The sequence below is a fragment of the Brassica rapa genome, chromosome A10 (genome assembly GCF_000309985.2).
Source record: "Brassica rapa cultivar Chiifu-401-42 chromosome A10, CAAS_Brap_v3.01, whole genome shotgun sequence".
NCBI lineage: Eukaryota > Viridiplantae > Streptophyta > Magnoliopsida > Brassicales > Brassicaceae > Brassica > Brassica rapa.
The window spans coordinates 13,705,089-13,719,852 of NC_024804.2; the positions used below are offsets into that span (position 1 = coordinate 13,705,089).

A 14,764-nucleotide genomic window follows, 5' to 3' on the forward strand; every position below is an offset into this window, starting at 1 on the left:
AATAAAATCTAAAACATCATAATAATTTAAATCTCAAAAACCATTTTAAAAAAAACAACACACAGAAACTATCTATTTCGAGCTACAATTTAATTAAAGACTAAAGTTTATCCAAGCGTTGTTCCTCTTGTACTTCGTCTCTACGGAAATGAAAACCTATATATATGAGCAACAATAGTCACCATGTTCTCACAGGTTGGCCAGACGTTATGGGAATTAAAAGAACCAAAAAATGTTGAAGATTAATTTATGCAGCACGATCTGATATATGTCCTTTCACGGTTTCACCACTGTTTGGTGGTACGGTGTTTTCGTATACACCTTCCTGTTTGGAATGTTTCCGCAGCTTCACCTGGTCCCGAAGGTGTCTTACTGTCATGCAATATTGTGCTATGTTACGTTATTGATGAACCCGGCTCATATTCCTATCGTCCTTTTATATTTCTAGTAAACTTGAAATCCATAGAAAGAAGTGAAGGTGACAAGATGTAATGTATGTTGTCATAATCCATGATGTTGAGAAAAGATGTAAAAGGATCATGATCAGGCAATACATGTCAGTGTAACAATACCTTATAAAAATGTAGTACAAACTTTGATATTTTTTATTTAAAAACAAAAGATTTCCAAAAAGGACGAATAAAAAAGTTACTATATCTTAAATGGCTAAAAGATACTGAAACTCAAAATCATAATGGATCTTCTCAACCACCAGAGATGAAGAAGAAGCCTTGGAGTTTTGATTCTTTAAACAATCCACCATTGATTTTCTTAAGGAACCAGAGGTTGGTAATTGGTTGCAAACCCATTTTACTAGAGATCCCATCTCTCCGCAGCTGTTATCTGCCCTTGCATCCACGAAATCGGCTGCGTGTTTCACCAGAAGCTCCGACAAGATTACTCGTTTAGCCTCCGTAACCACCACCGAGGCTTGCAGATACTCCATTTTAGATTTCTCTAGCTCTGTTGCCACTCCATCTCCGGTGTATATCCTCACCTTCATTATTGTTACAAAATTAAATAACCATTAATAGTGATAATCTAAAACTTTAAAATGATAATGTACAGTTTATATATAACAGATCTCTATTTTTTTTTTTTTTTTTACAGATCTCTATTTTATCTATCAAGTGCTTGAAGTAGTGAACATAAAAAATACAACACTGCTCTAATGATACTAAGAATGCTAATTAACCTTATAAATTAATTCAAGTATAGACATTAAAAGGTTCATTGTAGCAGATTGCTTTAACAAAAGTGAGAAGTATAACTTTTTTTTTAAAGTATAACTTACCGCAGGAGAGGATCGAGTTCCGCATGAGAGAGCAAATATGATGTTAGGTTCCGTTGTTTCTACGCGGTATAGTTTACGAATGATCCTTTCTTCGCGATCCTATGATTATATATGCATGTACTAATTAGCGAATTCTTAAGATTAGTCGGATAAATTGAAGATGATTATTGAAATTTTACATATACCTTACTCATGGTAGAGTTTGCAGGCTTCCGTAGAATAAAATGCTCTATGGTATTAGCACTTATATTTTTGCCTCCAACATTTATTGTAGCCTATAGTTTGTACTTCGGTTATTGCAGAATTTTAATAGGTACGTATGAGTAATTTGGAGTTGGTTCATCTAGTGTTTATTTTAGAAGGGTAAAAAGAAAAACATACCTTATTGTAAACAAGAGATTGTAATTTCTCAGTTGTTTTGGAACTCCATGTTGTAAGTATCCCTGGTCATACGTGGAAGCAATTAGAATACGTATATACATAAATATGGACGTTGATTTGTATTTAAAAAGAAGAAACTATCAAGTCTCTTGTAATCAATAAGAATATCGAAGTAGAGCATATTACATGCATAATACACGCATTGAACATGTTGATCCAAAACGCTAGCTTTTGCTGATGGCTCAACACTCTCAAATCCACTGTCTCGAGATTGTTCATCAACACCCTGCATTTGGTTCATAGCTATAAATTTAGCCTATATAAGAAAAAAAGTAGTGGCCAAGTTTTTTCGAATTGTACCTGAGTTTCCGGATCAAAGAAACTGAGCTAGAGCTCGAAATGCACTTGGAATCCATAGAACTCGAAGTGAAGATGACTAGATTTTTGTACGGACCAATGTCTCTAGCCAAAGATGCTTCTACATCAAATATTCCATAGGGATCTTGTTGTCTTGATTCTTTATAAGACACAAGATTCACGGATTTAGACAAACCGGATGCTGTGTTGTCCACCCTAAAGCTTTTTGAGCTTAAAGAGAAATGAGCGGATCTCGAGACAGGACCCGATTTCTCTAGCTCCATGACTCTTGTGGTTCTAAGGAGACGAACGTAGATAAAATTGAGACACTTCATGATGTCCTCGGCGAGCTTGTTTGGGTGCCACTTCTGTATGTTTTGTCCATCTTCCATTAAAATTGTGCTAGATAGAGATTTTGGTGGGAGGTCTAGTGATGTATCAAGTGCTACACGATCCTTATTAGGCTGCAATAACACATCATATTAAGCATATAGTAAGAGTAAATTAAACGAACTAAATGAAGCATGAATTTTTTTTTTTGTTGGTCACTGAAGCATGAATTAAAAAATATATATAAAACACACCTTCGGAGAGGAGTATCTAGGTTCACGTAGGGGCGAAGGCGATTTCATCGTCCTAATCACCTTCTTCGTATTAGTATTCTCTTGCAACTTAGACCGATGATTTTCCTTCTCGACTAATCCAACTTTCTCGTTAGATTTGTGGAAGCTTTGGGTCGTGTAATCACCTTTTATGGCTTTGTTGATGAAATGCAATGTCCTTGTCTCAAATGTGGCATTCTCTTGATGATGACTAGTGGGAGATCTGCTGTTGTTGTTTTCATTCTTCATCATGCCTTTGTTCACTATAGGGCTTGGAGGTGGGAAATTAGGGTATTTTGGTAATTCAGGAGTTTGATGAGAGGTTATATCATCATTATTGTAACTCTCATTAGCTTGCCACGCTCTTCTTGATGAACTTGTTGTTGCTTGTCTCAAAGTTTCATCTTGTTCTTGCTTGAGATTTATCTGGAGATGGCTTATTTGAATCTCTAGTCTTGAGATTTCCCCTTCCACTAGCGATAGTTCCGTTATCAGTTCCTTCATCTGCATTATAATAGTGTAAGGTAACTTGTTTGAATGCTCTGCTGCTAACAAAACGTTAATAGTTTTTTCCTTTTCATAACAAATGATAGTTACTACTTCAGAAATGATAATAAATTATTTCTTTACAAGTTTGATATATATATTATTTACTCAAATATTAGAAGTTTTTTTTTAAAATATAGTTAATATGTTAATTAATTAGGAATATCAAAATACTCAAGACATCAATTACTAAAAAACTAGGAAAATATGTATTTTAGATATTTAAACCTCACAGCATATATATTCTTAATACTTAATAGCGATTGAATATATGGTTTATTTGAAACATTATTTTCTAATCGAGGATGCCTGAACTCGGTTTATTATTTATCATGCCTTTTGTCCAGAAAGCGGATCTAACTATTTTGTTTGATTCGCAAAATTTTAATTAATAATTATATGGTTGACCTGAGGCTTGGTTTAAAAGCAACGTTACCAAAAATACGTGTATGATAGTTTATAATCATCATCACATATTATGGTTTTGCTGCTTTTTTACTCTATCCAAACTTGGAAAACATTACTTGCTCTGCCACAAGTATATTAATATACACAGGTATATATGGAGAAACATGTATTAAAAGTAGGTACCTTAGGAGGGAGAGAAGCAGGAAGAGTAACGGAAGAAGAAGAAGGATGTTCATGTTTTTGGACTCTCTCCAGTATCTCACGAGTCTTTTCTTCTTCATCTAGCATCTCCCTTAACATCCACACCTAACATTATAAATTAATACATTTTCTAACTAATTAGTAGTTACCATAATATTACCTGAAATTATGTGAAAAACTTTGTGCTTTTAAACAAATGATAAAGCGTTAAATTGCCAGGGAAGTTTATTTTGTAAATGTAGAAATACCACAACTTATCAACTTTTTGTCTGCTTATTTTTGATCATATATAGTGCCATTCATGGGACAGTATATTTCATGAAACAATTTCAAAGATAATATTGAATCGGAAACGTAATTGGGCACCTACAATACCTTGATATATGTATATATTAGTATGTAGATTTATAACAACATCCCTTGGTGTTTGCCTAGATATAAGCATAAATATGCAAACTGCTTTAAAATTGATTCCCATACCTCTTTCTCTATTTCTTCCTTTTTCTGCTGCCCATTTGGCTTTTTTGTCCTCTATACACACCAAAATTTTACAAGAGTAAATAATAATCCACTAAGCGAGAACATACAAAAATTTATTCATAATACTTTTCATATGACAAGGAATCATGCAGAAACAACTGATGATCAGAATATGTGTTGAGGTTTATGACTGGTTATATAAATTCGAGGTTTCACCATAATTAACTCGGATATATATATATATATATATATATATATATATATATATGTTTATGCTAGCCACTGATTTTTTTTTTAAATAATAGATATCTATAGTTCGAGTTGTATGCAAACAATTCATTAATTTGAACTTTAAAATGATAATAAACAAGAATCACAACAAAATAAAACTCACAACACTATGAGGGACATTGAAGGGAGAGATAGAGCGAGGGAGAGTTGTGGTGGGCATGGCTAAGATGGAGCAGTCGTCCTCGGGACTAGACCACCGATATGAAGATGGAGCAGTGAGGCAGAACCGGGAGGAAGATTGGTTGTGCCCTGAAGGGAGGTAATGGTAATGAAGAAGGTTAATAGAAGAAGAACGAGACATTGAGCTAGGTTGGCTTAAGCTTCAAGATGAAGAAGAGAGCGACCGATGGTGAGGGTTTGGTGAAGGAAGACGGGAAGCAGTTTTCGTAGCTGATGCTCTTAACCGTCCTTGAGAGAGAGTGGTGGGTAGTGTGATATTATTTTAATAACGATTTCTCATTTTAATATTCGGTTTACTGTTATATGATTTGTCGTTAGAGTACAAGGGGATTATAATTTTAGGCTCACCAATCATTAAGAACAATTAATATATTTGTAGTTGTAGAATTAATGTAGAGGAAAACCATCCCATCACCACACACAGGAGAGGAGGTAAAAAGCAGTTTCTCGTAATTTCCTAATTTTCTTACAAAATGAGTTAAAGAAGGTTACTGCAATCTTATTAATTTGATGAGATCAACAGGAATTGAAAGGAACTTGTATACTAAATTTTTATTTATAACTTTTAAATGTTAGCCCTGCTCGTTAGCTGACACGGTGACGAGCGTTCAAAACTAAAGGAACAAAAACAGAATTCAAAAGGCAAAAATAAAAGATTTGGTGAAAGAATCTTTGGGTTTCTCAACGCTGGGAAGAGAGAGAAACATATAAACAAGCCTCTCTTTTAATTAGCGACACCTGAACCACCAAATTCTTTTATTATTTTGCCGCTGCGTCTTCTGTTTTACACTCCGGCGACCAGAAAAGAAAAAAATCATGCCTAATTTTTAGTCGCTGACGCCAGTCGTGGCGATCTCGAAACGAACAAAGCTGTTGTTTATTACAAAAGATTTGAGTCCTTTTTGGTTAATCAGCAGAGGATTTTTATAGAAACTTTATTTATTACTACTTGAAATTATTTGTAGTATTTATATGTATATAAATATCATTTAAATTTCTATTCGAATTCTTATAGATTTAATAAATAATTAGATTTTTTTACTATAAACGTTACCAATTAATCTGTCACTAATATCCAATGTTCAAAAAATATGTCACTAAATTGTTTAATTTAACATATTTAGACTAATTTAGATCGGTTTAAACCGATTTAGAACAGTTTAAATCGATAGAAATCAATATAAATCAGAATTTAAGAAAATTGTTTCGGATGAAACCGAGTTGCCACCTAAACCGATTTTTAAGACCCTGCTAATCTACTAATAATAGCAATCCCAATTAATTCTAAAGGTTGTGTGCTTTTATAGGAAATTTGGAATCTCAATTTTTGTTAAAGGTTGTGTTTGTTCATTAATGTGTCTTTTGATTAAAGGTTGTATCTCTTCAGTAGTTTCTAATCTCAATTTTTTTTTCACATTTATTGGAATGTTTTCATTTTTTTATTTAAATGTATACAACTTTACTAGTAATCTTAAATAATTCCAACATATATGTCTTTTCATTATAATTTACTTATGACTGTTTATTAATAACCATTAATGGTAGGTACTTTTTAGTTTATAACTGTTTTCACTTTTTAAAATTGTATCTTTCTAATTTATGTCTTTTCAATTATATTTAAGGGTGTCTTTTCTAAAATTTTTATTTTGTAAGGTTGTGTCTTTTCCAATTAATTCCTAAGGTTGTGAACTTTAGTTATGTTGAAAGGTTGTGTCTTTTGAAGATAAGTGTAGAGAGTTGTGTCTTTTCTAAAAGTTCTATGTTGTAAGGTTGTGTTCTTCTAAAAATTATCTAAAAGTTGTGACTATTCATAAGTATCTTTTAAAAAGTGAAAAATTGTGAGTATTAGAAGAATGCGACTATTCAGATTAAAGGGTTTTGACTATTCAAATAGGTTTTAAAAAATCTATAAATAGTTTCTCCCATGCATTTTTCAAATTAATTTTTCACTAATCTACTTGTTTTTCAAAAGTAGTATTATATGTATTGTGTGTTTAATGTCTGCTATGGATTGTGTGTTTCATAACTGTAAATTATTTTTTCTGTTTAATACTACTTTTGACTTGGAAATATTTTATATTTTCCACTTATTTATTTTCAACCTAAATGTTTTTAAAAAATTGTTAAAAAAATTATTAGAACCATTTAAATGAATTATTTGCAATCATTTAAATAAATTATTATTCATTTAAATAAATTATTATTATAATAGTTTGGATGAATATTTGTAACTGTTTAAATGAACCAATACAATTTTTGATTGTTAACCATTGCAATCTTTGGTGGTTAACCATTGCAATTTTTGGTCTCTATATATATAATAGTTGTGAACAATGAAAAAGATGCAACAAAATATTGAAAAAAAGAAAGAGATCGATTTTTTTTAAATAAACACTATTTCAAGGCCAGAAGATAACAATCCCATAGGGAGAGACAGACAATGTCACAATAATGAAACGAAACCCCAAAAAAGAAAGAAATAGGCTCGGTGTTTGTGGGAATAAGAAAAAGTAACTGTTTCCTTTCAATAAAAAAAGGAATCTCCAACAGAGATTGCATATCCAATTGTATTGAAAGGATGTGATATGATAACTCTTAAATTCATATTTGCAACTGAATCTGCGTGAAATTGTGAATTCAACAACTGATTAAAGAGAGAAAGCATTGATTTTGAAAAACGTGTTCGATGCAATAATGATACGAGGAGAAAAGGAGTGAATTGTGTGATGGAATTGATCAAACACCAATCACAGTTATTGAAGTAAATTAAAATTAGTGAAAATTAAGGGGCAAGGGAGCCACGGAAAACGCCGGCAGCAGCCCCAAAGTCAGAGCAAATGAGAGGTGCTCCCTGTTCTTCTTTGGATCGTCGTGAGAGAGAGAAACAGTTACAAGATTACACACGAGTTTTACTACTTACAAATGAAATTTTGTTTGTATCTTTAGAAAATGCATGTGTTTCAAAGATATTAAAAGCACATGAAAAATGGTAAGATGCAATGAAAAAGCATCACTTTAGTGATACACAGTATTAATCGGAAACTAGATTCTGACCCACCCTTAAAACAATGAATATATTTTTTGTTTTACATTTTTTTTATAAATTTAGTTTTTATATTTATGACTTTTAGTTATATTTGTGCTTTTCTTTGTATATTTATAACATGTGTACTTTTGGAAAGCATTTGGTACAACAGATATTTTATAAAATATATGATATATCTATTTTTATAAAAATGAGTTTTCGTGCGATATCGCACGAGTTCTTTACCTAGTATCATTAGGCTAACTATATCCAAAGGAGTCGGTCGCTAATCATTGTTATTGGGCTTGAAGATGAGCCCATGTAAAAAATGCTTCTTTCAGCGAGACATGATTTTCTGAGCAATCCCCGAAGCTAACTCCGAACCTCAAACTGTTTTCTTCACCGCCTACAAAAAAGTTGGTTGGTTATTAAGCATCCCTGGTTCACGCCTTTTTGGCGGTTGTTGGTAGTTTAGTATCGATTTATGATCGAACCCGGTCCGACCAGCGTGTATGGAAAAATTGAGTGGTTTAATTTGCCAATTATCTAGAAGAACCTCGCTAAACCCCTCCCTCCAACTTTCTCGGCATCCTCCGGCGGAAGAAGATTCTCCGGTACACTCATATGTTTATGCAAGAGTTTGAGTTAGGCTTTCCAGTAGAATAGCTATAGTTTCAGATCCGAATTGGGTTTAAAATTTCGAACTTTAATTACTGTTTCTGCTCTTACTTACTGATTCTATCTTTGAAGTTGTAAGATGAGAACTTTCTTTTCACTGATTAGGAATCATCTGGTTGAAGAGTGAGTTAGGTGTGTGTGAGTTTGTCATTGTCTGGTTTGAGAAACTTTGTTAATCGTCATGGAAGATATGTTAGTCCATTTTTCTTTTTTGGTAGTTAGGGGACTTGAATCTTGAAGATATGCTCAATGCTGCATCACCTGGTATTGACGAAATAGTGACATAAATATTCTTTTTCTTCACTACTGAGTTTGTCAGTGTAACCATCCCAACGGTAACACCATTCTCTTACTTGTTCATAAAGATCATTTAGTTTACATGTGGTTACTGAGACACTTAGCTTTATTCTTCTACCACATTAAGGATAACTTTGAATATAAGTCGGTCTCTCCTTCTGGCATGTTCACTTGGCTATTACCTTTCCTTTTAGGTCATGGCAATAAACGAGTCTTTGGGATTACATGCATCTTTAAGAAAAGAAAATGTGGCCAGTTCACAGGCTTGTTGTTAATCATCTTCTCCCTCGTTCTGAATCCGACTGCAAATTTTGCTCAGTGAGACGAAAGGTAGCTCTAATTTCAGGTATAGAAGGCTACTTCTTTTGAAAAGTTACCATACAAAAGAACGCTGCACAGCGGCTCAAGATGATCAACTGTGTCTTTTCACTTGTTGCTAGCTACTAGATTGTTTACTTGGTTACTAATCTTGCAATTACCTGTCGTCATACTTGCTCAGGTAATGCTTTTATGGATAGCCGCGGGTTTGGTGTGCGATTCTTGTGAGTTCAGTTGCGTTTGCTTTGGTGCATTTTAATGATGTTTTGGTGTTCCTTGGAGTGGTTTTGGGTTTGATATTCGCAAGGTCAAGGAACTTGTTACCTTCGATGTTGTTGCATAGCTTGTGGAATGGCTTTGTGTTCATGGAATTAATGCGATGGAGATATCTTCTGTAGGTGTCTGTTTTTTACCTTCTTATTCTTGTAATTGATTCATGTTATGATTTGTAGTATTCTTTTAATTAAATGGACAGTTCAGTTGTAAAAAGAAAAGAAAAATGTCAAAAAGAAGAAAAGGAAATGAGAAATTTTCAAAAAAAAAAAAGAAAGAAGTTTAGCACTTTTAAATCAAATAGAAAAAGAAAGACCATACTGAAATATTAATCTATACAGCAAAAAGTTTTGGTACAAAAAGAAAAAGATTAAACTGGTTATACTTTGATTTCGTCTTTTTGATCTTTGTAAACGATTGGATTAAGCTTCCATCTTGATAGATATGAAGCATATCATATGAAAATGACATTCACATAATATATATATCTATATAGGCAAGATGTGAATAAGTAAAAAAGAAAAACATGAAGTGCATGTCTTGTAGCTTCTAAGTCTTATCATTATCTCAGTTTAAGGTGGTGATATCAGTTATCCGCCCCTTGAGCTCGATTAAGGCCAACTAATCCTTCTTCAACTTATAAATCCATTACTAATACTGACAAAAAAAAATCCATTAGTTATAACTCTTTTTACTTTTTTTTTTAATTCCACTTATCGCGAAAGGTTTGGATTTTTAAACAACTTTCCCAAATCTTTTCTTCCTCTTTTCTATGTATAATATCCAAGTATAGTATACATGCCATACTTAGCGAAGAGTTTATATCTATTAATATTAGCCTTACACATGTTCATGGAGCTTATATTATTCTATATAGAACACTTTGTTTAATCCCTAGTTATAACTTTTTGTTTTGTAATAAAATATTTAAATAACTTGGTCTTACCGGCTGCCCTCGAGTTGCAAACTTAGTTTTGATTAATATATAACACACTACGGTAGAAGTTTACTTTTGGCTGCGTATCTTTTTGCTTATTTGCATATCTCCGCAAAGACTAATGCAAGAAATGAATTCAACGTAAGTCCATATTAAAAATATAGCTTAGATAGACTCGGACCAAACATCGACCTCCTCGGGATAGCGGGGAATGTATAATTTGGTCAGCCGAAGCCATCGCCGTCAAATCAGACACATTAATTTGGTCAACAAATTCGGGGATCAACCCTCCGATCTATGTTAATATGTATGGTTGGTTTTATATATGTGTTTGTTGGTTAACTAAAACTCCACTCACATATAAATGTATATTACAATATGAGTAGATGAATTTATTAAGATTGTGATACTTTCTTTCTCTAATCTTATAAAGTTGCCTAGAGCGATATTTATAGTGACCAAAGATATAAAATAAGCTAGAGTGATTGTATTCTCACTTGTTTGCTTATCAATTGAGTGTATATCACACCTAAATATCGAATCAGTTATTTTTACTGTTTTATAGACAAAGTTGGGTTATAGATCTCATACTTTACTAGAGAAACTAAATAATTAATTAATTTAATTGATTTGTAAGTTTCAATATTTCTAAATACAGGCAGACTTACCGGTCCTTTGTAAAACACTAAACAATAAATTGAACTAAAATGTTTACTTTCTTATTTAAACTGACAATAATATTATGGTTTAGAGAATGATGTAGTTGAATGCTTATGTAATTGGCTGCTTATGAGTCGGCACTTCTTAATACATCGTTTGGTTATTTAAATATGATCACCTGTGGCGAAATTGGATGATTTGGCTGTCGACAAGATGTGGTAGCCTCTTTGGCACTAGGATTCTGAATTGCAACATATAACTTTGTATAAACATATATTAGGAAAGTACAATTTGAAGAAGGAACAAAGATTCGTAAAATGAAAATGACAGAAGATAATTTATAATGGAAAAGATAAATATAAAGTCCGCGAAGCAGCTAGTGTTTGTGTAATTAATATCTAGTAACTCTTATTTTTATCATTGTATATTCATCGGCGAGCTTTGTTACCTTTGAACATTGAATTTCAAGATAGGCATAACAATCAAGAAGAATCTTAGTTGGCAATTTGTAAACAACTAAGAAAATATAAAAGAATTTCATTTGTGTTTAGCTTTATGTGCATGCTAACAAATAAAATAAAATAAACTGACATGTTGTATTTGCATATATCCCTTATATATTAATTGAGGAACATTTGAAAAGATGTAACCTCAATTTTGTATTAATTAAAATAGGCCTCAATGCATAGGTGGCACTCAACTAGGTAGTCAATTACATTCAATTGAAAAATAAGTAGGTCCACATTCGATTTTTTATATGTTGTTAGATATATAAGTTGGTCAAACTATATGATATAATGATATGATATGATATTTTCTTTTCTTAAATAAAACCTACAGAATTACCATAAATGACTAATATATATATGATAATTAATGAGTATAATAATAAAGATTTGATAACAATGTATATCTCCTCCATCATTTTTTGTTTAATTTTATATTATTAAAATAAATTAAACAATCAAATTAGCTATAAAAATAAAATTTAGATTTTTTCGTATATGTTATATTTTGAATTTTTAAAAACGACAATAAATGACTAAAACTATTAAAATTATTATGTTAAAAATTAATGATCAATGGTTTAACATTTTTATTATAAGAAGATACACATGATTTTAAAACCATATGAGTAAAAAATATCATTTAATAATAAAATATATATATATATATATATATATTAAACATTATATACCATAAGATTACATAAATATTTTAATATTAAAACTTTCAATAAATTTTCAAGAACATTTATAAATTATAAACTTATTAAAGATTTCAGATTGAAAATTGAAAATTTTGTTATCGATGATTTAAATATTTTGTTATAAAACGATATGAACGATCATAGAACCGTATGATTATAAATTCTTATTTAATAAATAACTATACAAAATATACTATTCCTAGAAAAATAGGTTGGTCTATCTTAACTTATATTACACTTTTTATTAAACTAACTATCGAATTGATAAATAACGTACCAAAAAATGTTTTGCACTTTTCTTAAATAAAAGCTACGAAATTACCTAATATGATTAACGTATATGTGAAAATTAATTATAATGAATAATAAATATTTGATAACAATTTTTGTATCTTAGTTCTTTTTTAATTTTATATTATTAAAATATATTTAAAAATCACATTAAATATATAATAAAAATATTTATAATTTTTCTTATATGTTATATTTTGAATTTTTCAAAACGTCTATAAATTATTAGAAATTTGAAGATCCTCACTCTGAAAATTTTGTGATCAATAAATTTTTTTTTTGTCATAATAAGTTACAAATGATCATAAAATTGTATTAATATGAACTTTTATTTAATATTATAAGAAGATACACATTATTTTAAAACCATATGAGTAAAAAATATCATTTAATAATAAAACATATATATTTATATATATATATAGATTATACTATATACCATAAGATTACATAAATATTTTAATATTAAAACTTTCAATGAATTTTCAAAAACATTTATAAATTATAAACTTATTAAAGATTTCACATTGAAAATTTTGTTATCGATGATTTAAATATTCAGTTATAAAATGATATGAATGATCATAGAACTGTATGATTATAAATTCTCATTTAATAAATGACTATATAAAATATACTATTCTTAGAAAAATAGGTTGGTCCATCTTGATTTACATTATATTTTTTATTAAACTAACTATCGAATTGATAAATAATCTACCAAAATTGTTTTTGCACTTTTCTTAATTAGAATCTACGAAATTACCTAATATGATTAACGTATATATGAAAATTAATTATTATGAATAATAAATATTTGATAACAATTTTGGTATCTTAGTTCTTTTTTTTAAATTTTATATTATTGAAAGATATTAAAAAATCACATTAAATATATAATAAAAATATTTATATTTTTTCTTATATGTTATATTTGAATTTTTTAAAACGTCTATATATTATTAGAAATTTGAATATTCCCACTATGAAAATTTTGTGATCAATAGATTATTTTTTTGTTATAATAAGTTACAAATGATCATAAAATATAACGCATATGAATTTTTATTTAATAAATATTCAAACTAAATAATATATATATATATATATATATATATATATATATATAAACACTAATGATTTAAAACAACAAGATTGGCTGATCAATTTAGTCGTCCAGTTGAAATCTTTCAAAAGTATGTGAAAGACTAAAGTCAAAGTAAATATGGATTTAGTATAGTAGTTATATTTTACTAACCAAATACCGAAAAAACCGAACCGAACCGAAACCAACCCGATATCCGGATTGAACACCCGTAATCCAAATGAAGCCAAACTATTGTTTCATTCTCCAAAATATAATAAAAATAATAACTTAATCCCGCGCAAGGCGCGGGTCTTATCCTAGTATAATCAATGTAATGGAACTCAACTACCTAAAGCTTTTTAAAGTTGTTTTCTAGAGATTGAGAAAGAAGAAAATCATTTTATGTTCCAACATGCAAAAGATACAGATTTTCTCCGTTTGTGCATGTTTAGTGAACTTGTAACTTAGTGGTGGGTCTCCACAAAGATCAGTTATGTACGCCAATGACCATAATCCTAACCAATGGCTATTTGTTGAATCCCATAGGTTTTAATTTTTAATCAGGAGAACAAATAAAGATGGTCAAGCAAAAGTTATAATTATTTTCCTATACAAACTAGGCTATATAAAAATTTGCAATAATATAATTGGATAGACGTGTTCGTACAAAAATATGTTCCCTTTTCCGCAAAATAAAGTAACCAGCTATTTGTTTTGGAAATTAGATATTGAAGTTTTGACACAAAAAATTCAATTTGTGGTAATTTAAATATATATTGAAGATAAGCTCCAACTATGTATTTCAGAAGATTAAAGGATCAATACGCATGAAACTTGATATATATTATAAGCACGCAAGTTTAACCTAATTTAAAATATATATGGAGGAAATTCACCACTGTATATTTCAATATGTTTTATCAAAAGGCTGTTGCATGTTTTTTTTTTTTGAGAAAAAAAGGGCTGTTACATGTTATAAGGTAATTAATTACAACCCATTACAAATTCAGATTTCAAACCAACTAGTGGAGACTATACAATTTTCACATAGAACAGGAGTGTTTTAAGAAGCTTGAGTGGAGAAGGGTATGCATGCTAAGATAGGGACGACAACTATATACATTACTATTGAGACTCTGGAACATAACATAACTTAAATTTGATATAATCTCTTTGAATTTGATTCCTAGGTTGTGTAATTCTCAAAGTGATGTATTGCTCGTCAAGTACACATTTTCTTAACTGAAT

At 30.2% G+C, this 14,764-nt stretch overlaps 1 protein-coding gene and 1 long non-coding RNA gene across 2 annotated transcripts; one reads left to right on the forward strand and one right to left on the reverse strand.

Moving 5' to 3' along the window:
• Positions 1-516: 516 nt before the first annotated feature.
• On the reverse strand, positions 517-4,861 carry LOC103845488. Its single transcript, XM_009122361.3, is given in 11 exon segments — positions 517-997; positions 1,295-1,393; positions 1,480-1,569; positions 1,676-1,713; positions 1,716-1,737; positions 1,862-1,961; positions 2,036-2,496; positions 2,617-3,138; positions 3,772-3,894; positions 4,270-4,320; positions 4,664-4,861. Coding segments are annotated over 11 exon segments (2,043 nt in total). The 3' UTR covers positions 517-658.
• A 9-nt stretch (positions 4,862-4,870) lies between these two features.
• LOC103845489 lies at positions 4,871-11,444 on the forward strand. Its single transcript, XR_001956680.2, has 2 exons — positions 4,871-9,086; positions 9,240-11,444. It is a non-coding gene; the product is annotated as an uncharacterized LOC103845489 (long non-coding RNA).
• The last annotated feature ends 3,320 nt before the right edge of the window (positions 11,445-14,764 follow it).